Raw genomic sequence first — 27,256 nt, 5'->3', positions numbered from 1 at the left:
CACAGTACAGGCCCTTCGGCCCATGATGTTGTGCCAAACCTTTAACCTACTCTAAGATCAAATTAACTACCTACCCTTCATTCTACTATCATCCATGTACCTATCCAAGAGTCGCTTAAATGTCCCTAATGTATCTGCTTCTACTACCACTGCTGGCAGCGCATCCCACGCACCCACCACTCTCTGTGTAAAGAACCTACCTCTGACATCTCCCTGAAACCTTCCTCCAATCACGTTAAAATTATGCCCCCTGGTGATGGCCCTTTCCACCCTGGGGAAAATGTCTCTGGTTATCCACTCTATCTTTGCCTCTCATCATCTTGTACCCCTCTATCAAGTCACCTCTCATCCTTCTTCGCTCCAATGAGAAAAGCCCTAGCTCCCTCAATCTTTCTTTGTAAGACATGCCCTCCAGTCCAGGCAGCATCCTGGTAAATCTCCTCTGCACCCTCTCTGTAGCTTCCACATCCTTCCTATAATGAGGCGACCAGAACTGAACACAATATTCCAAGTGTGGTCGAACCAGGGCCTTATAGAGCTGCAGCATAACCTCACAGCTCAAACTCAATCCCCCTGTTAATGAAAGCCAACACCCCATACGCCTTCTTAACAATCCTATCAACTTGGGTGGCAACTTTGAGCGATCTATGGACATGGACCCCAAGATCCCTCTGTTCCTCCACACTACCAAGAATCCTGTCTTTAAGCCTGTATTCCGTATTCAAATTCGACCTTCCAAAATGAATCACTTCACACTTTTCTACGTTAAACTCCATCTGCCACTTCTCAGTCCAGCTCTGCATCCTGTCAATGTCCCGTTGCAACCTACAATAGCCTTCCACACTATCCACAACTCCAGCAACCTTTGTGTCATCGGCAAACTTGCTAACCCAGCCTTCCACTTCCTCATCCAAGTCATTTATAAAAATCACAAAGAGCAGAGGTCCCAGAACAGATCCCTGCGGAACACCACTGGTCACCGAGCTCCATGCTGAATACTTTCCATCTACTACCACCCTCTGTCTTCTATGGGTCAGCCAATTTTGTATCCAGACAGCCAACTTTCCCTGTATCCCATGCCTCCTCACTTTCTGAATGAGCCTACCATGGGGGAACCTTATCAAACGCCTTACTAAAATCTATATACACCATATCCACTGCTCTTCCTTCATCAATGTGTTTTGTCACATCTTCAAGGAATTCAATAAGGCTTGTGAGGCATGACCTGCCCCTCACAAAGCCATGCTGACTGTCTCTAATCAAACCATGCTTTTCCAAATAATCATAAATCCTGGCTCTCAGAATCCTCTCCAATAATTTGCCCACTACTGACTGACTGGTCTATAATTTCCAGGGTTATCCCTATTCCCTTTCTTGAACAAGGGAACAACATTTGCCACCCTCCAATCATCCGGTACTACTCCAGTGGACAGTGAGGATGCAAAGATCATCGCCAAAGGCGCAGCAATCTCTTCCCTCGCTTCCCGTAATATCCTTGGGTATATCCCGTCTGGCCCCGGGGATTTATCTGTCCTCATATCATTCAAAATTTCCAGCACATCCTCCCTCTTAACCTCAACCTGTTCGAGCATATCAGCCTGTTCCACGCTGTCCTCACAAACGACCAGGTCCCTCTCACTAGTGAATACTGAAGCAAAGTATTCATTTAGGACCTCCCCTACCTCCTCCGACTCCAGGCACAAGTTCCCTCCACTATCCCTGATCGGCCCTACTCTCACTCTGGCCATCCTCTTGTTCCTCACATAAGTGTAGAACGCCTTGGGATTTTCCTTAATCCTACCCGCCAAGACTTTTTCATGTCCCCTTCTAGCTCTCCTAAGTCCTTTCTTCAGTTCCTTCCTGGTTACCTTGTAACCCTCTAGAGCCCTGTCTGATCCTTGCTTCCTCAACCTTAAGTAAGCTTCCTTCTTCCTCTTGACTAGCTGTTCCATATCTCTTGTCATCCAAGGTTCCTTCATCCTTCCATCCCTTCCTTGCCTCATCGGGACAAACCTATCCAGCAGTCGCAGCAAGTGCTCCCTAAACAACCTCCACATTTCTGTCGTGCATTTCCCTGAGAACATCTGTTCCCAGTTTATGCTCCCCAGTTCCTGCCTAATAGCATTGTAATTCCCCCTCCCCCAATTAAATATTTTCCCATCCCATCTGCTCCTGTCCCTCTCCATGACTATAGTAAAGGTCAGGAATCTGACCACCTGGCCTGGTTCGTTGCCAAGCACCAAGTCCAACATAGCCTCCCCTCTAGTCGGCCTATCTACATATTGAGTCAGGAAATCTTCTTGGACACACCTGACAAAAACTGCTCCATCCAAACTATTTGCACTAAGGAGGTTCTAATCAATATTAGGGAAGTTGAACTCACCCATGACAACAACCCTGTTACTTCTGGACCTTTCCAAAATCTGCCTCCCAATCTGTTCCTCCGTGTCTCTGTTGCTATTGGGGGGTCTATAGAAAACTCCCAACAAAGTGACTGCTCCTTTCCTGTTTCTGACTTCCACCCATAATGACTCAGTAGACAAACCCTCCTCGACGACCTCCCTTTCTGCAGCTGTGATACTATCCCTGATTAGCAATGCCACTCCCCCACCTCTTTTACCTCCCTCCCTATTCCTTTTGAAACATCTAAACCCCGGAACATCCAACATCCATTCCTGCCCCTGTGATATCCCTGTGAGGTGGCAAGTTACAAGATTAAACGTAAGAGATTTAGGTGAACTAAAGAAATGGAACCAAAACTCAACTTTTCTTACTGAGATATATAAATATTCTTTGGAACTTTTAATTTTATATTTTTTGAAAAAACACACAAGACTGTTAAGCTGTGGAATGCATGACTACAGTGATTGATTGAAGCAGAGACTGTCAACATTTAAGGTGGTTGAAGGAAAGGGCGAAAAAGTGATTTGGAAATGCGGCAGGCACATGGAACAACAGCTCAAGTGCAGGATAACACAGACTGGCTGGGCTGAAAGGCCTGTTTCTGTGCTGCAATTTCTATGTCATCCTAGTTGTAGGTTTCTGTATATTTACTGTTGGGTTAACGTGTTACAAGGTATAACAAGGTGCTCAGAATCCTAGTCCAATTCAGAATTATGCTACAGTTAAAAGGGCACTGATATTTGGGGGCACTTTTATCCAGGGTTACTGACTGGCAAGGTAGAAATTTCTGTATACCAATACTGACTAACTCCGATGAAGCCCAGGTGACAGCAAGAATCCAGTTTGCTGTGTACGTATATAATATATAGTGAACATTTTAGACTTCATTTTGGAACTGATCAAAATAAAGTCAAAAGTAGCTGTCATTTTATTTTGCCCCAAGCCTTTGTACAAAGGTTACAGACCTCTTTGTGATAGTAAACAATATGGAAAAGATAGATCAGCAGCAATACAAACTAAACTATTGACAAGGGAGGGAGGGAGATAGGGCTCAAACATGCAGCATTGCTGTCGGGACAGTGAGGCTACTCTGGACTCTCACTGCTGTCCTCCCATTTTTCACCTCATACCATAGGTAGAGTAGAGCAAGTCCGTCCTGGTGAATCTCATAAAGGCCCCACAAATGAAGGAGTGGGTCGCTACTAATGCTGGAATGAGGTAAGTCCAACAGTTTATATTGGTAACTGCAGCAAACAGTGAGAACATCACTGCAACTGAACTGCATGATTTCATAGAATGTACAGCACAGAAACAGGCCATTCGGCCCAATTGGTCCTTGGTTTATGCTCCACAAGTGCCTTCTCCTGTTCTTTGTCTCACTCCATCAGCATAACCTGTTCTTTACTCCCTTGTGTTTATCTAGCTTCCCCTTAAATGCATCAATGGTGGGGAAGGTTCTAGGATCATTGAGGTTTGATGGGCCAAATCGCCTTCCTCACCCACCTGGATTGAGTGAACAGAACTTTTTGTTCATGATTAGTTAGCAGTGATACTTTAATTCGATTACTTTTATCTTAATCTTTGGCTCAGGAGCAAACCCATTGTATAAAACATTACATTTTCCTGTAGTTTCATTTTTGGGCTCTCTTCAGGTCCTATCCTTCACAAAGCCACTTGGTCCTTTCACCTCTTCACAGAGGCACTTACCACACTCTGACACACTCCTCACTCCCAGTCCTACGAGCACACTCCAGTGTCATGCTGTCTCCACACCTCAGTAGCAAAATTAGCTTTAGCTAAAGCAGTAATTCCAGCATATAGTGCACGGTGGGTGGTCTCCCAGTGAGAAATTATCTGGGTCACAGAAGCAGAAAACTGCTCTCTACCAACATTAAGTGTCTGGAACATGCAAGAAAGATTGAGAAAATGTTAGTCCTAGTTAGGCATGAACTGACAAACAAATTTAATGTTGCCTTCCTGTTTTCTTCTAGTTAGTAGACAGTTTCCTTTAGGTTGTAGGTCCCACATCAAGGCCTGGTGCTCCTGTAGATGGGCAGCACTGAGGGCAGGCAGGTCAGTGCATTATTGGGAGATGTTCTTTTCCCGTTAAACCCAAGTCCCAGTAACCATTCAAATAGAGTTGAAGGCGTCAATCTCCCACATCCATGCTCCCGGCCGGCTGAAATTTCCAACATCCACTCTCAGCAGAGTATCCTGTTGGAAATTTAACCCTTTCATACAAGTCTTGTTTTCTGCTTATACTGAAGCAATCAGAACACCTGACACACAGTCTTAATTCAATTTGGAAATACTCGGGTTTAAAGTAATTTAAGAATTCGTTTATTGGCTGCTATATTTATTTGTTTACACAACTATTGATAACATGTACAGAAGTCTCTTTTTAACATACTATATCCTTCCATTAAAAATAGACGAATTACATTGACAATGTTTTATAGTTTAAAAGCTGATCGTTCAGGTACAGTCGCATTATTCATGACTGCCTCGTCTGGTGTATTATTTACAGTTCTCCTGTACTTTTCACTCACTATCCAATTTCCTTTCATCCTCGCCTGAAGGCGAGGATGCCCTCTGATGGCCATTCTTCATGATTGCGGGTGAACTACTCAACTACTGGGGCATCACAGACCAGCCTGATCTTGAAAATACATACACACATACACGAGTCATGGGATAACAATTCTGATTGGTAACACTGGCTGATTCGCCTCCTCTCTACCCCAACTGCTATTCTTGCTGACCTCAGCTAAGTCACCACAGAGCAAGGATTGAATCTGCAGCATGCACTGCCTGTCTTATTAAACAATCTATGGAACAGTAATAAAGAGTAATTTATTGATTAAAATCTGGCACTAAGATCTGTACTTGTCCAGAATGCTGCCAATTACTTACCAATTTGCTGATCCCAGTGAGTGGCCTGATAGTTGCTGAATTTTGGGATTGGCTATTTGAGGACTATTAAAAGGAATCTCTTTTACTTTCTGAATGTGCTGCGAGATGTAGAGCTTTGTACATTGACCTTGATCCCTTTGCATGCAGTAGTTTAGAATGTTCCTGCTTCACTTCAATTGCTCCTGCACGATGGATGAAAGACTTAATTGGGCAATAATGGATGAGCAGAGCCAGGTATGCAGCTTCGATTTTACTACATTGATGATTATTTTCAAGACAAAGAAGGAAATAGCACCTTATAAAACCTCGGAAACCATCCTAAGCATTGAAGACAGAATGAATTACAATGCACAGTTACTGTTGTTATGTAAGCAAACCTGGCAGCCTTTTTGTATCTGCCAAGGTTCCATAAAAGTAAGTGAGTTGAATGGCAGCATTGAGGATCGCATAGTGGACAACTGTCTTCTCTTCAGATACGAGCTCAGTGGGTAGCACTCTCACCTCCGAGTCAGAGGTTTTGGGTTCAAGTTCCACTTCAGACACACAAGCACAAATATCTGGGCAGACACTCAAGGGCCGTACTGAGGGAGTGTTGCATTGTTAGAGGTGCTGTCTTTCCGATAAGACGTTAAATTGAGGCCCTGAATGCTCTTTCAGGTGCATGTAAAAGACCGCATGGCACTATTTCAAAGAGAAGGGGAGTTCTCCTCAATGTCCTGGTCAATAGTTATGCCTCAATCAAAATCCCAAAACCAGATTATCTGGTCACATTGTTGTATGTGGGAGCTTGCTGTGCATAAATTGGCTGCTGTGTTTCCTACATTACAACAGTGACTACACTTCCAAGTTTCTTCATTGGCTGTAAAGTGCTTTGGGAATGCCCTGAAGTTGTGAAAGGTGATATATAAATGCAAATCTTTCTTCCATAGTGACATGCAGACACAGCTTGGTTTTTTTACCCCTGACAATGCTGTACTCCCTCAACACTACACTGAAGAGATAGCCTAAATTATGTGTCCAAGACTTAATGCGGGGTTTGAACCCATGACTTTCGGTCTCAGAGGAGACACAATACAGGGCCCAAGGCCGCCCTCTCCAATCTGTAAGTTAAAAATTTATCATTTTAAAATGTTTAAAAAGCAGGCCAGAATTCTCATTATAGGGCTAAATTGCTCTCAAAAAACAAGAGTTCCAACAATGATTGGTAATATAACTCATAGCAGCAGTGGTCACTAAGGAGGCATCCTGAAGGGGCTAATAAAATTCAAACCCACCTGAAGATTCATTCCAGTGCTTTTAAATTGCTGGTGTGGCCCTATTCATTGTGATCAGCTGACTGCTTTACACTGCATTTAAGTCTTAAATGTCAAACATCTATAAAAATAATTCAAATTCACAATTATTAGGACATTTTGGGAAAATTATGTTTTTTTACCAACTAATACTAACTTACTTACAAAAGATAATGGCCTTGAAAACCCATGGCCATTTGGCTTACTGCTACTGTTATTTTATTGGGGAGGGTGTGGGGGTGGGGGGGGGGATCTTTGAATGGCAGATTCTCCATGATCCAGGCCATCATTATTCAGTGTACGGATGCTGCAGGTGTATCATGTGAGATCTGGCCTCCCAGCAGTAGATGTGGAATATGACCAAATCCTTGAAAGTTTGACAGCATAATTAAAAACATTTTTTTCCCTTACAAAAGAGGACAGCCACACTTAGTTTGCAAGCCCCAGTTGTCCTACCCTCACTCTCCCCACTACCAACCCCAGCTGGGCCACCTCTGCTGCACATTCTAGCACTGCTGCAATGTCAGGTAGCCCAGATGCACCCTTGATGGCATGGGCATCCACCATGTGGGAGCATTCTCACCTCTGGAGTACAGTAGGTTGTGGGTTCAAATCCCACTCCAGAGACTTGAGCAGTGCGTGTAGAAATGCAGCAAGACCTGGACAATATCCAGGTTTGGGCTGTTAAGTGGTAAGTAACATTCATGCCACACAAGTGCCAGGCAATGACCATCTCCCCTTGACATTCAATGGCATTACAATCACTGAATTCCCCACTATCAACATCCTGGGGGTTACCATTGACCAGACACTGAACTGGAGTAGCCATATAAATACTGTGGCTACAAGAGCAGGTCAGAGGCTAGGAATCCTGCGGCGAGTAACGCGCCTCCTGACTCCCCAAAGCCTGTCCACCATCTATAAGGCACAAGTCAGGAGTGAGATGGAATATTCTGCACTTGCCTGGATGGGTGCAACTCCACAACACCGACAAATTATCTTCCCAAGGCGGTGGTGGGGAGAGTGAGGGTAGGACTGCTGGGGCTTGCAAACTAAGTGTGGCTGCCCCCTTTTGTAAGGGAAAATTTTTTTTTTAATTATGCTGTCAAACGTTCAAGGACACCATCCACGACAAAGCAGCCCACTTGATTGGCACCCCATCCACAACATTCATTCCCTCCTCCACCGACTCACAGTGGCAGCAGTGTGTACTATTTACAAGATGCAATGCACCAAGGCTCCTTTGAAAGCACCTTCCAAACCTGCAACCTCTACCACCTAAAAGGACAAGGGCAGCAGGCGCATGGGAACACCACCACCTGCAAGTTCTCCTCCAAGCCACACACCATCCTGACTTGGAACTATATCCCCGTTCCTTCACTGTCACTGGGTCAAAATCCTGGAACTCCCTTCCTAACTGCACTGTGGGTGTACCTACCCCACATGGACTTCAGCGATTCAAGAAGGCAGCTCACCACCACCTTCTCAAGGGCAATTAGGGATGGGCAATAAAAGCTGGCCTGGCCAGCGACGCCCATATCCTATGAATGAATAAAAAGAAACAAAACTCAGTGACTGGAAATAAAGCAGCCCAATCAAATATGGCTGCCAAGGTGACTAAAGAGTTGCCTTGGAAGACTATTTGCACCTATTTGTTTAAACATAGAACTTCACAATAAAATGATCTCTCTGGTCCCACTGTTTAAAAATACATCTAGTGTCCCAAATACTTAATATTAACAATCCGATTTGTCTCATTGGCATTATTCATTGTGTTAAAAGATGGCCTCAGTTCTGTCATACACCTTCCTATCTCACTGATGTTCAAGTATATTACCTGAAAAAAGATATGACCAAAAGTACAGTATTATAGATTTAAAGCCATGTTCTCTCTTTTGGTTATATAACTGCCGTCTCACCAATTTCTTTAAACTCAAAAGTTAGATCTGTTCAGGCGGATGTTAAAGGTGTAATGGGAAGATTATTGGGCTGGTATTCTGGAAGCATAAGATCAAATAACCTGCAGGGGTTTCTCCATCCATTGTGACCTTGGAAACCTATTTGTGTTTCTTTATTTGCAAACAAATAAATAATTAGTCAGAACTGCAGGATGACATAGATTGGGACCTGAATATTGAAGGGTAAATGGCATTTAGGAAGGACAGGAAGCTAGGAAAAGGTGGAAGGGTAGCTCTGTTAATTAATGATGGCATTAGTGCAACAGAGAGGGATGACCTAAGTTCAGGAGACCAGGATGTAGAAGCAGTTTGGGTAGAGATGAGAAATCATAAAGGCAAGAAGTCACTTGTGGGAGTGGGGTACAGGCCACCTAACGTTAACCACACTGTAGGACGGAGTTTAAAGGAAGAAATAATGGCAGCTTGTCAGAATGGTACAGCGATAATTAAGGGGGATTTTAACGTACATATAGACTGGAAAAATCAGATGGGCAGAGGTAGCCTAGATGAGGAGTCCATGGAATGTTTTTGGGATAATATGTTATGGAGCCAACCAGATATACTATACTAGACCTGGTATTGTGCAACGAGATAGGATTAATTAATGACCTCATAGCTAAGGCACCCTGAGGTAGCAACAATCATAATATGATTGAATTTTACATTCAGTTTGAGGGAGAGAAGAGTGGGTCCAAGACCAGTATTTTAAACTTAAATAAGGACAATTATGAGGGCATGAAAGCAGAGCTAGCTAAAGTAAACTGGAAAATTAGGTTAAGGGATAGGTCAATAGAGATGCAGTGACAGACATTTAAGGGGATATTTCAGAATACACAGAATAGAGACATTTCAACAAGAAAGAAAAATTCCAAGGGTGGGACCCGCCATCTGTGGTTAACTAAAACAGTTAAAGATAGTATCAAACTTAAAGAAAAAGCCTATATTTGTGCAAAGATGGGAGGCAGGTCAGAAGATTGGACAGAATATAAAAAACAGCAAAGAATGACTAAAAGATTGATAAGGAAGGTAAAATTAGATTACGAGAGAAAGCTAGCTAGAACTATAAAGACAGATAGTAAGAGTTTCTATAAATATTTAAGAAATATATAGAAAGTGAGTCTGGGGAATTAATAATGGATAATAAGGAGATGCAGATGAATTGAACAGATATTTTGCATCGGTCTTCACTATTGAGGAAAAAAGTAACATCCCAGTATTAGCTGTAAATCAGGAAATGGAAGGGAGGGAGGAACTCAAGAAAATTACAATCATCAGGGAAGTGGTACTGAACAAATTGTTGGAGCTGCGGGCTGACAAGTCCCTGGATCCTGATGGACTTCATCCTAGGGTGTTAAAAGAAGTGGCTAGTGAGATAGTTGATGCGTTAGCTTTAATTTTCCAGAATTCCCTAGATTCGGAGAAGGTTCGGTTAGATTGGAAAATAGCGAATGTAACTCATTTATTCAAAAAGGGAGGGAGACAGAAAGCATGAAACTACAGGCCAGTTAGCTTAACATCTGTCTTAGGGAAAATGTTAGAAATTGTTCTATTATTAAAGACATTATAGCAGAGCATTTAGAAAAACTCAAGGTAATCAGGCAGAGTTAACATGGATTTGTGAAAGGGAAATCATGTGTAACCAATTTATTGGAGTTCTTTGAGGGAGTTACATGTGCTGTGGATAAAAGGGAATCAGTGGATGTATTGTACTTAGATTTCCAGAAGGCATTTGGTAAGGTGCCACATCAAAGGTTATTGCAGAAAATAAAAGTTCATGGTATAGGGGGTAACATATTGGCATGGGTAGAAGATTGGCTGGCTAACAGGAAACAGAGAGTAGGTAATAATGGGTCATTTTTTGGTTGGCAAGATTTAATGAGTGGTGTGCCACAGGGATCTGTGCTGGGGCCTCAACTTTTTACAACTTATATAAATGACTTAGATGAAGGGATGCTAAATTTGCCGATGACACAAAGATAGGTAGGAAACTAACTTGTGAAGAGGACCGGCTACAAAGGGATATAGATAGATTAAGTGAGTGGGCCTGTGAAAACCTGTGAAATGGAGTATAATGTGGGAAAATGTGAAATTATCCACTTTGGCAGGAAGAATAAAAAAGAAGCATATTATCTAAATGGTGAGAGATTGCAGAGCTCTGAGATGCAGAGGGATCTGGGTGTCCTAGTGCATGAATTGCAAAATGTTAGTCTGCAGGTTCAGCAAGTAATTAGGAAAGTTCATAGAATGTTATCATTTACTGCGAGGGGCATTGAATACAAAAGTAGGGAGGTTATGCTTCAGCTATACAGGGCGTTGGTGAGACCACATCTGGAGCACTGTGTACAGTACTGGTCTCTTTATTTAAGGAAGGATGTAAATGTGTTGGAGGCAGTACAGAAAAGGTTTACTAGACTAATACCTGGAATGGGCGGGCTGTCTTATGAGGAAAGGTTGGATAGGCTAGAATTTAGAAGAGTAAGAGGCGACTTGAATTGAAACATATAAGATCCTGAGGGGTCTTGACAGGATGGATGTGGAAAGGATGTTTCCCCTTATGGGAGAATCTAGAACTAGGGGTCACTGTTTAAAAATAAGGGGTCGCCCATTTAAGACAGAGATGAGGAGAAATTTTTTCTCTCAGAGGGTCGTGAGTCTTTGGAACTCTCTTTCTCAAAAGGCAGTGGAAGCAGAGTCTTTGAATATTTTTAAGGTAGAGGTAGATAGATTCTTGATAAGCAAGGGGGTGGAAGGTTATCGGGGGTAGGTGGAAATGTGGAGTAATCAGTTCAGCCATGAACATATTGAATGGCGGAGCAGGCTCGAAGGGCCAAGTGGCCTACTCCTGCTCCTAATTCGTATTTTCGTATGTGCTCAGGGTGATGGCTTCATCACTCCCTTATTAGTGATATCCAGGGATTGACATAATGAAGGACAAGGAGCTCCTCTTTATTAGGGTTGCCAACTCTGGTTGGTCAGATTCTTGTAGATTTCATCACATGACCTGCTGATGGCAACTGCACCTCCCCCCCACCCTCACTCCGTCATTGGTCATCCAGCATGTCTGTCCTCATGGCACATCACGTTCCTATGTCAATTAGATAGCGAACGGGTTCTTGACCATCTCTTTGGAAAATTCTCGACTCAGTCAAACAGCCTTTTATCCCATACCCAATGGTTTTATAACTAATGAACAATAGGGTTGCAAAAGATGTTAAAAATAAAAAAAACAGTATTTTCTAATGCTGCTATAATTTTGCCTGCAGCAGTGCCCTGGAGATTAATCTTTAATTCCTGGAGACTCCAGGGCAATCCTGGAGGGTTGGCAACTCTACCTTTCCTCAGGGAGGTGCTGGGTTTACAGACCATCACCTAGAATTTCTTTGGGGTCACCCCGGTGGAAGAACTCCCCCCACTCCCCACCCCATCCCATTTTATGATGGTTGTCCAGGGTTCCCTTTAATTGGCTGCCAAACATCCTGCAGGGAAACGGGAGAAGTCTGTGGAAATTTGCCCCCTAGGAGTAATTTATTTTATTTTTCTTGTTCAGCACTTAGCTTTCTTTTTTAAGGAAGTGTTATCTGTAGACCTCCATAAATCCTGGAATTTCTCATTTCCAAAATAAAACCAACCCTATAATGATCCGGAGAGAATATGGCTTTAAGGAGGTTGCTGTATGGGTGACAGTTTGAGTTCGGTTCCTATCATACAGATGTGCAGTGAAGCTGTGATAGCAGTGGGATTATGTTTCAGCTGTTTTATAAATGTGTATCTTCTTCCTCCAGCTCATCCTTGGCGAGGCTATCCATGGGCACAATCCAACTGTCTGTGTTTTCCTGGAAGTTTGCCTTTGAGTTGGGCTTCTTCTCCTGCATCTCTGACTCACTCTCAGTGCTGTCCATGCCTGGGTTGTCGTGGCAGCCGTTGTCCACCGTGCGCATCTCTTCAGTCAGGTACTGCACAAGGGAAAAGAAAAAAGGAAACCGTGACAAAAGGATTTTACTGATTAGCTCACAGCACAGCTTGAAGAATTGAATCCAATCTCGGCCAGGGTGGTTTGATTGCCTTAGATGCACCAAGGCTGGATTGTGGCGGGTCGGGGGGGGAGGGGCAGAGTTGAGTACTGAGACCACCCTGGGTTCTTGCTCTGAATTACTAACCAGTGATGTCTTCTGGAATAAGTGTTTTGCAGATTTTTCAAAAACAGATTATTTGGTCATTTATCACATTGCTGTTTGTGGGATCTTGTTGTGCGTAAATTGGCTGCCACATTTCCTACATTACAGCAGCGACTACATTTTGAAAGAACCTCATTGGCTGTACAGCACTTTGGGATGTCCTGAGGTTGTGGAAGACGCAATAAAATTGCAAGTCTTTCCTTTTTGCATTGTGTTGTGGGTAATGAGCACAGGAAAGGCAGTCCTGAACTCATGGCAAATGCAAGATCCCCACCTGCTGATCATAGCCTGCAACAGCTTCCCAGCATATCCAGAAACAAGATGAGGAGACAAGGCATCGGGCAGCAGAAGAACCTGTTTCTGAACTGCTGCAGCAACAACTTGTGTTTATATAGCACCTCGAATGTAATAAAATGTCCCAAGGCTCTTCATAGAGACATACAAAAACAAAATATGACACCAAGCCACATAAAGAGATATTAGGTCTACGGGGTTGGTGTGAAGGAGCGTGTTAAAGGGGTAAGTGAGGTGGAGGGACAGGGAGGTTTAGGGATGGTATTCCAGAGCTTGGGACCCAGGTAACTGAAGGCGCGGCCAACAATGGTGGAGCGATTAAAATAGGGAACGTTCAAGAGGCCAGAATTAGAGGAGCGCAGATATCTCAGAGGGTTGTGGGACTAGAGTAAATTATAGAGATAAGGAGGAGCCACGCTATGGAGTGATTTGAAAACAAGGATGAGAATTTTAAAATAGAGGCATTGCTTGGCCAGTGGTAATAAGTGAACGGGAATTGGTGCGAGTTAGGACATGGGCAGCAGAGTTTTGGATGACCTTAAGCTTACAGAGGGTAGAACGTGGGAGGCTGGCAAGGCGTGTGCTGGAATAGTCAAGTCTGGAGGTGACGAAGGCATGAATGAGGGTTTCAGCAGCAGATGAGCTGAGGCAGGGTGAAGTCGGGTGATGTTATGGAGTTGGAAATAGTGGTCTAAATAATGGAGGGGATATGTGGTTGCTTGAAAGCTTATTTTCGTTTGAAAAGAGTTGAAGCTTACACCATGCTATTTTAGCGTGGACTAATGTTTAGCGTTACAAGCCAGTTTTGATATTGAGGGTTACAACTGAGGAGATGATTGAATTAATTTCTCTTCTATGCCGTTGTTCTGACTCTAGCAGTCTGCATGACTAAGCAATGAAATACACCTACAGATTTTCTGGTCATTATTACATTGCTGTTTGTGGGATCTTGCTGTGTGCTATTTGGCTGCCTCATTTGCTATATTACAACAATGACAACACTTCAAAAATACTTCATTGGTTGTAAAGCGCCTTGGGGCAGCCTGTGGTTACGAAAGGCGATATGTAACTGCAAGTCTTTCTTTTATTGGCAATGGTATGGGTAGAGAGAGACTGATTTTCCTTTACATTATAGTGTTTCTGCTGATAGAAGCTCTGACAGCACTGAACAGTGAGTAAATTAGCCGATATAGACGTCTTTGGAAGGACAGAATTCTGCTTTCTTCTGTGGAGACGTCTGGTAGGGCAGCTGCCATTTTCTTTCTGGCCGTGGAAGGGGCTGAGTTCTTCTTTCTTCCCCATCACCAACCCCCCCACCCCCCCCTCCCCCCTCCCCACCGCACCTACCTCGGAGAATGCTCCTTTGGCCAAGAACAAAATCCTCGAACACGACTTTTGACCCATTACTACTCTTCTGTCTTCCTACTCTCCAGTAACCATGCCAGACTTGAATCTAGTGGCATTTTATAAGAACCCCATCATAGTACCCGTTGCTGCCTCTTCATGTGCTGCAATCCCAAATGGCCCATCCTCCTTTCTTGAGGACCTTGGCGCCCAGTGTTTGCCAACAGGAGCCAGAAACTCAACATGATTCCTACTCCACTCTAGCCCAGAGGAGCTGAGCTCAATGCTTGGCAACCTTTCTGCTACCTTGCTTGAGGCGTATATAATTACCATCCCATTTTAAGTATAGTTCTATGTGGCTGTTACTGGCACCTGGCCAGGTATTTCCCACTAAAAGAAGCCCTACTGGCACTCACCGGATCCTTGTGCTGTGATTTGCATTGCAAACACCTGTAGATGATGGCAGACAGGAACACAAGCAGCAGCAATGAGCCAGTGACCACGATAGCAATGAGCATCTTGCGCTCTGTTGCCGTTTGCCGGTCATTGTCGGCTCCTTGTTCAGCGGGGAACACAACGTCCATCTGGAAGAATCGAGGGGACAATAAGTAGGACTGACAATTCAGTCAAACAGAATAAAGTGAAATACCACAGAGGCTGGAAATCTGTGCCCTGGCAATTTAAAAAAAATTATTCATTCATTGGATGTGGGCGTCACTGTTTAGGCCAGCATTTATTGTCCATCGCCAATTGTCCTCGAGAAGGTGGTGGTGAGCTGCTGCCTTGAACCATTGCAGTCCATGTGGTGTAGGTACACCCACACTGCTGCTCGGAAGGGAGTGCCTGGATTTTGATTCAGCGACAGTGAAGGGACAGCGATATAGTTCCAATTCAGGATAGTGTGTGGCTTGGAGGGGAGCTTGCAGGCAGTGGCATTTCCATGTGTTTGCTGCCCTTGTCCTTCTTATTGGTAGAGGTTGTGGGGTTTGGAAAGCCCTGCCGAAGGAGCCTTGGCAAGTTGCTGCAGTGCAACTTGTAGATGGTACACACTGCGGCCGCTGTGTTTCAGTGGTGGAGGGAGTTAAGTGGCATTGCAGGCACTAAGATGCAGCTCTGCTGCACCCATTGACCCAGTTCTGATTCGTTATCCACTTTAACACACATATTCTAATTTTTAGGTGGAATATTGAAAAATACTGAATGCTAAAAATGCACATCAGGGTTCGGGCATCACCTGAAAGAGATCAAGACTTAAGCAAAATACTGCGGATGTTGGAAATCTGAAATTCAAAAAAGACAAAAAGTGCTGGGGAACACTGAGCAGGTCAGACAGCATCTGTGATGAGTGAAACAGAAAGTTCGTGTTTCAGGTCGATGACCTCTCGTCAGAACTGCAAGAGATTTAACAGTTTTTAAGCAAGTGCGGAGCCAGGGAAAAAGAGGTGGAAAAGGTGGGGGGAAAGAACAAAGGGGAAGGAGGTCTGTGACAGGGTGGAGAGCAGGAGCGATGATAAAAGGGATTATGTTGCAAGACAAAAAGGGGATGGTAATGGGACAAGTAGGAAGCAGATGTTCCCTTGTGGGGTTCGATGTGACAATCCCACTCCACCCATCCCACTCCACCCATCCCACTCCACCCAGGCCACAAGGAACATACATGGGCCTACTGTGGCCAGGATGCTGCTTACCTGCTGCCAGCTTTTGCTGGCGAGTACAAGAAAATGTGGCAGTTAAAATGGCAAGTGCATCCCGATCATGATGTCCTCAGGACATGACTCTACCATTTACAATTAAGCCTCGACCCCTCTGGGGAGGGCAGCCTACCTGTTCCTGATTTCAGGTTAACGATAGTGGATGGAGGGGGAGGGGAGGAGGTGAGTGGGAGGATTAAAATACCCCCTTATATAAATGCAAGCTCTTCATTTCCCTCTCGTTAATGAATGGTTGGAAACATAATGCACCTGAGTTTCCTCTGTGCACTCAGAACAGGCAAGGCTCCCTGTCAAGAATGCAGCGCTTAAAACAATTGACCCCATTAGTGTTCTTGAAGTAGTGTGGGGAGCAGGGAGGTGCAGTCATGAACTGACAGAGCTGCGATCTGGGAGGGGAGTCCATGATTAAATAAGCATTCCTGAATGGAGTGGGTTCAATGGTTCTTGTCTCACTCCTTGTCTTTCTTATGACCTTGTTTCTGATCCTTTGAAGGAAGGCAACTGGATCAGTCCAGACTATATTGTATATTTTAAATGTAGAAACAGAATATGTAATAATATTGAAAATTACCTTTCCCAGATTATCCTTCATATCAGCCAGAATCTCGTTGATTTTGTTTTCGTCAACTGTGAGGGAAAAATAACATTTAGAAATGGTGAGCATTTTTGACCTGCTCTCCTTGTTTATGCTGAGGTTAGGTATCCAATCTGGTCAGGGGTTACACGCTACAAAACTCCTGGGTTCTCAGTTGATTGCCTCCATCAATGGCATAGCATGCTGAGAACATGCTTGGGCATTGTTGGGCGGGTAGAACCGACATGTAGTTCCATCTGCTCCCAGCTATTCCACTCCAGCAACCACAACCTACAGTTATTATAGCGCCTTTGATGTAGTAAAACACTTTGAGGGGCTTCACCAGCCCTTCACTAGCCAAATCTGGTTGGGTTTTTTACTGGAGGTTTCATCAGGTGACCTGCTGATTGTAACAGCTCTGCACCTGCCTCCATCCCTCCTCCTGCAAAGTGATGGAAGGTGTCATCAACAGTGCAATCAAGCGGCACTTGCTCAGCAATAACCTGATCACTGATGCTCAGTTTGGGTTCTTCCAGGGCCACTCAGTTCCTGACTTCATTACGGCCTTGTTCCAAACATGGACAAAAGTGCTGAACTCCAGGGGTGAGGTGAGAGTGACTGCCCTTGACATCAAGGCAGCATTTGACTGAGTATGGCATCACTGAGCCCTAGCAAAACTGAGGTCAATGGGAATCAGGGGGAAAACTCTTTGCTGGTTGCAGTCATATCTAGCACAAAGGAAGATGGCTGTGGTTGTTGGAGGTCAATCATCTCAGTCCCAGGACATCACTGCAGGAGTTCCTCAGGGCAGTGTCCTAGGCCCAACCATCTTCAGCTGTTTCATCAATGACCTTCCCTCCATCATAAGGTCAGAAGTGGGGATGTTTGCTGATGATTGCACAATGTTCAGCACCATTTGCGACTCCTCAGATACTGAAGCAGCCCATGTCCAAATGCAGCAAGACCTGGACAACATCCAGGCTTGGGCTGATAAATGGCAAGTAACATTCATGCCACACAAGTGCCAGGCGATGACCATCTCAAACAAGAGAGAATCTAACCATCTCCCCTTGATGTTCAATGGCATTACCATCGTTGAATCCCCAACGAACAACATCCTGGGGGTTACCATTGACCAGAAACTGAACTGGACCAACCACATAAATACTGTGGCTACAACAGCAGGTCAGAGGCTGAGAATTCTGTGGCGAGTAACTCACCTCCCATCTCCCCAATGCCTTCCCACCATCTCCAAGGCACAAGTCAAGAGTATGATGGCATACTCTCCATTTGCCTGGATGGGTGCAGCTCCAACAAGACTTAAGAAACTCAATACCATCCAGAACAAAGCAGCCTGCTTGATTGGCACCCCATCTACAACCTTCAACATTCATTCCCTTTACCACCGACGCCCAGTGGCAGCAGATTTTACCACCTACAAGATGCACTGCAACAACTCACCAAGACTCCTTCGACAGCACCTTCCAAACCCACAACTGCTACCACCTAGAAGGATAGCAGATGCATGGGAACACCACCACCTGCAAGTTCCCCTCCAAGCCATCCTGACTTGGAACTATATTGCCGTTCCTTCACTGTTGCTGGGTCAAAATCCTGGAACACCCTTTCTAACAGCAGTGTTGGTGTACCTACCTCCCAAGGACTGCTACGTTTCAAGAAGGCAGCTCACCACCACCTTCTCAAGGGCAATTAGGGATGGGCAATAAATAATGGTCTAGCCAGTGACGCCCACATCCCATGAACGAATTAAGAAAAACAACTGCCATTGGTCTTCTGACAAGTCCATCCTCGTGGTGCACTGTCCTCCTGCACCAATCGGAAAGTGAAGAGACTCTTCATCATCAAATTGACTGACAATCCAGAATCATCCAAACAACTTTTTTTCGCGTGTCCAATCTTTTTATAACTAATAAACAAAAGTGTTCAAAGAATATTTAAAACAATGCATAATTTTTTTAATTCCCCTATGATTTGTCCCCTGTGTTGCTTGCGGCATTGTCCTGGAGATTAATCCTTAATTCTTGGAGACTCCAGGGCAATCCTGGAGGACTGGCAACTCTACAGTTCACAGGAGCGTGATCAGATAAAACCTAACACTGAGACAGTTCAGGGGGTATTAGGACAGGTGACCAAAAGCTTGGTCAAAGAGGTATCTCTTTGCTCATTGCTTTTCTGAACTTTCCCCTATTGTTCTACATAAGGGCAGAAGAAATAAGAGTAGGCCATTTGGCCCTTCTAACCTGCCATGGCAGTCAGCATGGCTGATCTCCTACCTCAGCTCCACCTTCCTGCACTATCCCCACATCCTTAATACTCAAAAACCCAGCAACCTCTGTTTTGAATATACTCAATGACTGAGCATCAACAGCCCTTTGGGATAGAGAATTCCAAAGATTCACAACCCTTTGAGTGAAGAAATTTCTCCTCATCTCAGTCCAAAGTGGCCAACCCCTTAGTCTGAGACTAAGACACTGTGTTCTAGATTCCCCAGTCAGGGGAAACATCCTCCTAGCATCTACCCTGTCAAACCCCTTAAGAAATTTATGTGTTTCAATGAGATTACCTCTCATTCTGCTAAACTCCAGGGAATATAGGCTTAGTCTATTCAATCTCCCCTCATAGGACAATCCCCTCATCCCAGGGATCAGTCTCATGAACCTTCGGTGAATTCCCATGAAGTAAGGAGACTACAACTACGCACAGTACTCCAGGTGCAGTCTCACCAATACTCTGTATAATTGCAGTAAGACTTCTTCACTCTTTTGCTCTGTTCCCTTAATAACAAAAGCTAAGATACCATTTGCCTTCCTAATTGCTTGCTATACCTGCAATTTAACTTTCTATGATTCATGTACAAGGACACCCAGGCCCCTCATGCATGCACACACACGGCTGAGGTCAACAGCAGTATCTCTACTATCAACTGATTCAGCACAAACCAGGAATTGAATTTGGTTTGTGTGGAACATACCATCAGAGGCAGGGGCTGTGCATTTTATCGATTGAGCCATTGTGGGGAGTTCGTTCTCAGGCACCGGTTCACACCGAGTCTGGAGTGGAGTGTGGGTGAGCCATTGTCTGCACAAAGGAATTGTTATGTTTACGCCGTTTTGCTGGACACAATATGTATATCTGATTTATTTCGAAGCAATGCAGATATCACATTTGTATTAAATCACCAACTGATTTATTTACAGCACTTTAAACTATATCAGTTCTTACAAGATCTCAATACAATGTCTTCACAGAGCAGTGTGTTTTCTTTTGCTATAGAACCTTCTAGTTTCAGTTTTAACTCTTAAGCTCCATCCATAGGCTTAAGCAATCAAACACAGTGGACACAGATAAGTGGACAGACAGTACAATCAAACCCAGATTAAAGACTACAGGGATAACAAACTGCCCAAAGTGTTAACAAACAATCTAACCTTTAAAAGAGATGTCGATGTTTAGCTTCCTCTCTAGTTCCTTTTCAGTGCTGAGTTTGATCACGCAGAGATTAAACCCTTGGAGATTTTCTCTTTTGCTAATTGTAGAGCACAGCAGTTCACCCAGTAACCTTCCATTCTTCTCCTTATATGTTTTCTAGAATTATCAAACCACATTAAGGCAGGCCATTAGAATATTTTCAAGTTGCACAGAAGAAATAACTGGCAATATTGCTGCCGCAGTTCACTAGCAGCAGGTCCTATGGTTATGTAGCGAGGTTGTAAAGGTTTCTTTCAAGCTATTTCCTCCCTTATCCTCTCATGGAGGTCCTGGTTGCTGCTGTGGTGTAGTCCTACAGGCATTGAGTATCTTCTGCAACGCCATTCCTTAAGTGTATGACATGATGATAAGCATTAAGTGAGATATTCTTAGGTAGAAACAGGCCATTCGGCCCAACAGGTTTATGTGGGCATTTATGCTCCACATGAACCCCCTCCCAGCCCGACTTCATTTAGCTCCATCAGCAAATCCTTCTATTCCTTTCTCTCTCCTGTAACTTATCCAGCTTCCCCTTAAAGGCATCAATGCTATTAATCTGGACTACTCCTTCTGGTAGTTTGTTCCACATCCTAACCACTCGTTTTATAAAGAAGTTTCTCTTGAATTCCTCATTGGATTTATTAGTGACTATCTTATTCTTATGGCCTGTAGTTTTGGATTCTCCCACAAGCGGAAACATTTTCTCTATGTTTACCCTTCATCTTTTTAAAGACCTCAAATTAGGTCACCCCTCAGCCTTCTCTTTTCTCGAGCAAAGAGCTCCAGCCTGTTTGGCCTTTCCCGATGGCTATAACACGCGCTACCACAGTGGGCGTGGCAGTGATACTTATATACATAAAACTTTCCAGGATTGGTTCCTGAATAGCACCAGTCAGGACTGGCACCCTGGGTGATTTTGCTCTTTTCTAGGCCAGAAGGCACTGAGGCCAATTGTTCCATCCCGAATGGCTGGTCCAATGGCAACCAACTAGCTTGGTACAAATTGAGGGGTGGTGGAGGGGACGAAAAATTCATCTTGGGCATTAGCAGAGAACTGACAGCATCTCAGCTGTCCATTGCACATCCAGTCAATATTTCATTCCACTGACTGAACCAGAACTCAATATCAGCTCCTGAATTTAAGATGGATCGCTTGCTAGCACTGGAGTCCAAACACAATTTTTACCTCTGCGAATTGAACCAATTACCTTTTTTGGTCCATATGGCTTGGTATGACAACACATCCTCACTCAGCCAACTGGACAGCTTATGAAGTGAGTGATGCCTCCTATTGAGGGTCCTCTTCTCCATGCCTTTAATGGGCAGGCAGTTGGATGGGTTGTGCAAAGGGTTGGTGAAAAGGTGTAAATTTATCCCCACAGTGCCCTTCACAAAGGCCTTATCCGAGCTCCTTGCTGTCTAACAGGAGACAGAGTGGATTGCCGCTTTTCTCTCTCTTACCCCCCAACCCCCCTGTAGATTCACCAAGATGATAGCTGAGCTAAAACATTTAAATTATGAGGTTGCATAGACTAAGCTTGTATTCCTTCAAATATAGAAGATTAAGGGGTGATTGAATTGAGGTGCTTAGAATGATGAAAGGATTTAGTAGGGTAGATAGAGAGAAACTATTTCCGCTGGAGAGAGAGACCAGGACAAGGGGTCGGGGCCTTCAAATTAGAGCTGGGCTGCTCAGAGACGAAGTCAGGAAGCTCTTCTTCACACAAAGGGTGATGGAAATCTGGAGCACTTTCCCCAAAAGGCTAACGAGGTTTGAAAATTACAAAATTAATAGGTATATTCGTGTTAGGAAAGAGTATTAAGGGTTGTGAGGCCAGGGCATGTAAATGGAATTAAGATGCAAAGCAGCCATGATCTAATTGAATGGCAGAACAGGCTTGGAGAGGGGGGTGGGGGGGTGGGGGGGTGGAGTGGGGTGGGGTGTGGGGGAGGTGGTGGAGGGCCTTTCTTGTTTCTATGTTCCCCATTGTCAAACCTCCAGTTCTAGACTGAGAACTCTTTGTGTGGGAATCCTGGCACTGATTTGATCAACAAGGCACATTGCACTGCCAAGTTACTGTGTCACAAGTTAGAAAGTTGTCTTTTTAATAGTGTGCCCTCTATTGTGCAAGCAGCCAACTGGTCTGTTTCACATCATCGTACAGACTCCAGTGTTCTGCCAGAAGGTTAAAAGCAGCATTTAAGAATTTGAAACATTTTCAGGGGCAGAAAAGGCCATTTAACCGAAGAAGCTTGTCCCTTGTTGATTATCAAATCCTACCTCACCATATCCCTCCAATCCGCCTCTTCCCCGAAACACAGTTAGCTACATCGTTAATTTACCTGGCTTCACTGCTGCAGCTGCCGACTTTCGAATGAGATGTTAAACAGAGGGCCGCTCTGGTGGATTTAACAGATCCCATTGCATAATTCCAAAGAGGAGCAGGGGAGTTTATCCACCCCTTCATGTCCTGGCCAATATTTATCCCTCAACCAATATCACTAAAATAGATTATCCGATCATTATCTCATTGCCATTTGAGTGATCTTGCTGTGTGCAAATTGGCAGCTGCTGTAGTATAATATACATAAGCTGTTGCTGGGTAGATTATATATATAGACCTTGAACATCATCACAGGATGTGATGTCACAAGTCTGAACCTTGTGTTGCTCAGTGTTAATGTAGATGCCTTAGACATAAGACCCCTGCAATAAATTCCTGTTACTTTGACCCAAAGTCTACTATCCTCATTTAATATTAATGGCACACTGACCAGTATAATATGGTGGCAGCAGTAAAAATGACTTTTGTAGGGTAAAGTCAGAAGATACTGAAAACATCGGAGAGAAGTATGGAAAGGTTGATACCCTTACTGAAGAGCTTCGAGTGAGCGGCGGAGTCCAGCCATGGATCTGAAGATTCGACAGGTACCGTTCTGTGTCAGGTCTAGCAGCACGACCAGACAAGGAGCAGATCAGTACTTTATGCCATGGGAAAGAGTGCGGATGACATTTTAACTACCCTGGGGATTGATGAAAAGGAAACCCTGTATGGTGAAGTAATAAAAGCCTTGGAGGGATACTTTAAGATCAGAAACAATGTTATTGTAGAAAGGGTGAAATTCAACAAACGTACCCAGAAAGATGGTGAAAGTATCAATTCATTCATTAATGATCTATATAAAATAGTTGAGGATTGCTACGGGAACATGCGAGAGGAACTGATTTGGGACAGAATAGTAGTCCGGGTCATAGATGAAGCACTGTCAGACCAGCTTCAGTTGAATGAGGATTTGACTTTGCAAAAGGCCATTCTGTTGAGCAGGCAGACAAAGGCCCGAAAATTGAATCGACTACTAGCTGGGGGAGGGGGCGTGGATTGGGGCAGTCCAACATTGAAAATTCTAAAATCAGTTGAATCTGTGGAGAGGACAGAGGATAATGGCGCCAGAAAGCCCAAGAGGTGGGAAAGACACCTACAGGCAGCAACAGTGAATTGCAGTAGGTGTGGCTGGGAGCAGCATTGGCAGGAAATTGCCCAGCCCAGGAAGCTGAATGTTTCTGGTGCAAGAAAAAGGGACACTTTCAGCAGGTTTGTTGCAGCAAGAAACAAACACTGCAGACTAGAAAAAAATAGATGAAATAAAAAAACACATGATCAATACTCCCTTCCTTGGTAAGTGCAAGAGATAAACAATTGTTGGGAAGCAGAAATCTTAGTGGGGAAAAATAAGACCAACTTCAAGTTAGCTACAGGAGCAGCAGTTTCTGTCCTATCCATCAAAACACAATGGTTGAGGAAGGAAAGGCTTAGGAAAGCCAACAAGATGTTGTACGGGCCGGGAGGAATTCGATTAAGGGTTGTAGGAGAAATACAAATGACCTTAACACACAAGAATGACACCATTACAGAAACCCGATATGTTATAAAGAACTAAGCCTGTTCACTACTCAGTATGAAAGCTTGTTTAGCCTGACAGTTGTTATGCAGGGTGGAAGAGATCAAGGAACAAGAGAAACAGTTTAGTGATTTTAGAGCTGAATTTCCCAAATTATTTGAAGGGTTGGGAAAATTAAAAATAGAGCATCTCATTACTCTCAACAAAAAGGCAGAACTGGTATGTTTGTTCACACTGAGAAAAGGTCCCACACCCACTCCTGGAAAAGATAAAGAAGGAAATTGATGCCATGCTAAACCAAGGAGTTATTTCTGCAGTAACTAAACCCAGTAGGTGGCACTCTGGAATGCTTCCAGCAGACAAACCAAATGGGTCTATTAGGATTTTTTTGTGGAGCTTACCCAACCATCTAGAAGGACAAGGGCAGCAGATACATGGGAACACCATCACCTGCAAGTTCCCCTCCAAGCCACACACCATCCTGACTTGGAACAATATCGCCGTTCCTTCACTGTCACTCGGTCAAAATCCTGTAACGCCTTTCCTAACAGCACTGTGGGTGTACCTACCTCACATGGACTGCAGCGGTTCAAGAAGGCAGCTCACCACCACCTTCTCGAGGGCAATTAGGGATGGGGCAATAAATGCTGGACTAGTCAGCAACACCCATGAACGAATTTTTAAAAACTCAATTAATCTGTAGAGAGAGAGAGAGATTCACCTTATGGTGTCAGTCGACGACATCCTTGCCAAATTAGAAAAAAACTCTATATATTCTCTAAACTAGACACAAATAGCCAATTTTGGCAGCCAACTTTAGATGAAGAACCTAAAATGTTAACTACGTTTGTTACACCCTTCGGTAGATTCTGTTTCAACAGATTGCTATTTGGTATTGCGTCAGCACCAGAGATATTCCAGCAGACATTGTCAAGAATCCTGGAAGGCTTAGAGGGAATAATCTGCCACCTGAACAATGATCTGATTCATGAAGCAAACCAAGAAGAACATGACACAAGGGTAAGAGCTGTATTGCACAGATTACAAGAGGCTGCTCTCATATTAAATGAGAAGTGTGTATTTTCACAGTCGACAGTGAGGATCCATGGCCACATAATTGATGGATCTGGTATCAAGATAGATCCACAGAAGACAAAGGCAATAAAGGATTTTCCAGAGCCAAAGAACATAACAGATTTACAGCGATTCATGGGTATGGTTAACCTGGTAGGGAAATTCCTACCAAATCTAGCCACTATTAACGGGCCTTTATGACAACTGCTGAAGAGTAGCAATGCCTGGTGCTGGGGAGACTGCCAGAAAAATTCTTTTTAAAAGATCAAGGAAATGTTAACTTGACCAGAAGTATTAGCACACTATGATCCAGAGCTAATGACCATTATTGTAGCAGATCCATCAGCAACAGGATTAGGTGAAGTCTCGTTTCGAATTCAAAAAGATGGACGATGCAGGCCGGTTTACTTTGCTTCTTGTTTGTTGACAGAGACAGAACAAAGGTATGTAGTAATTGAGAGGCAGGCATTGGCAGCAACATGGGCACGCGAGAAATTTTCAGACTACGTACTGGACCTCAAGGTCAAGATCGAAACTGACCACAAGCCACTAGGGATGTTGTTAAATTCAAAGCAGTAAGCAAAATTACCCCCAAGAGTACAGAGATTTCGACTACGACTAATGAGAGAAGACACAACAATGAATAAGTCCCAGGTAAACAGCAGGTTACAGCTGATGCATTATCTAGAGCATTAATTGCTATACCTGAAGTGGGAGATGTCTCCTTCCTGGAGGCAGTGCAAGTCTTTGCTTTAGCTATAACCGAAGGTTTGCTGGCAACTGCTTAAAGATTACACCAAATTAGAAACCTACAGAAAGAGGACGCAGTCTACAAAAATGTAAGACAGTTTTGCCAAGAAGGTTGGCCAGAATATATGCCTAATAACCTGGTTTTAAGAAATTTATCATGAGCAAAGAAGCCATCTTACTATTGTGGACAAATTACTAGTCTACGACGAAAGACTAATTGTTCCAAGGGCTTTAAGTTTGGACATCCTGGAGAAACTGCACCAAGGGCACTTAGGAATCACCAAATCTAGAGCAACAGCGAAAAACTCAGTAAGGAGATCGTAGACATGATTTCCAGGTGTATCCTGTGTGCTACTACCAGACAAGACTCGAGAGAGTCACTGATGTTGTCTTCATTTCCATCCTGGCCATGGGAGTGCCTGGAAATGGACCTATTTGAACATAAAGGGAATATTTTCTTTATTGTTGTTGACCATTACTTCAAATGGGTTGAAGTCAAACCAATACATGGCCAGAGTTCTGAAGCCATAATCAAATCATTAAAAGAAATTTTCACCACACATGGCACTCCAGACCTAATGATCACCAATAATGGTCCACAATATGCAGATGAAGCCTTCAAAGATTTCACAGAAACATATGGGTTTGCCCATGTTACAAGTTCACCGAGGTACCCCCAGGACAGTGGAGAAGCAGAGCGGAGTGAGGCGTTCAAACCATGAAAATGCTACTGAAAAAGAATGAGGATTTTAAGCTGGCACTATTAAACTAGCAATCAACACCACTCCAGAACGGGTTGGCCTCATGTGAATTGTTAATGGGTAGGAGATTAAAGACGCAACTACCCACACTCTCAAGAACCCTTCAGCCATGAATCAGTGCAGAATGCTGGGAAAGGGTGAGGGTGACAGAAGAGAGAGAGGTCAATCCAAACAGAGAATCATGATAGACGTTGCAGAGAAAAAATCAAATAGCCCCCCGACCTGGAGATTTGGTTTGGATTAAAGATCAGAGTCGATGTGGGGAAGTGATGGAGAAATCTCCATATCCTCAATCTGACAGTCTAGACAGATCACAGATGGGGAAGGAGAAATAGAAGATCATTCGTACTGAAAAAAATTCAAGAGAATCAGTTACCAGAGAGAGAGTTGATGAACCAGTGATACATCCAACAATGGATCACCCAGACGACAGCAAGTGCAGAGAACCCGAGTCATCCAGTAGTTCCACTCATCCGCAGGAAAGTGAGGAAGAACTGAAAGACCCAACACCCCAAACAAGTGAAAGAGCACGCTATGGCGGAGTCATGAGAGCCCCACAGCATTACAGACCTGATGAATGAAGTTAGAGACTTGATGAGATGTAGTATAATGTATAT

General features: G+C 43.9%; 1 protein-coding gene across 2 annotated transcripts in view; it reads right to left on the bottom strand.

Annotated features, from left to right (window-relative positions):
• Positions 1–7,048: 7,048 nt before the first annotated feature.
• The window catches only part of podxl (podocalyxin-like), a 142,625-nt gene continuing 122,417 nt past the window's right edge, over positions 7,049–27,256 (bottom strand). For both annotated transcript variants that reach the window (XM_068059456.1, XM_068059457.1), the window contains exons 5-8: positions 20,115–20,271; positions 16,663–16,718; positions 14,796–14,963; positions 7,049–12,519 (exon numbers count right to left, since the gene is read on the bottom strand). In XM_068059456.1, the coding sequence (XP_067915557.1) occupies positions 12,322–12,519; positions 14,796–14,963; positions 16,663–16,718; positions 20,115–20,271 (579 nt within the window). In that variant the 3' untranslated portion in view covers positions 7,049–12,321. The remainder of the gene's footprint in view (positions 12,520–14,795; positions 14,964–16,662; positions 16,719–20,114; positions 20,272–27,256) is intronic.

The sequence above is a fragment of the Heterodontus francisci genome, chromosome 27 (assembly GCF_036365525.1).
Source record: "Heterodontus francisci isolate sHetFra1 chromosome 27, sHetFra1.hap1, whole genome shotgun sequence".
Lineage (NCBI taxonomy): Eukaryota > Metazoa > Chordata > Chondrichthyes > Heterodontiformes > Heterodontidae > Heterodontus > Heterodontus francisci.
Note: the sequence above shows the minus strand (reverse complement) of the source record. Positions and strands in the feature narration are given on the sequence as shown.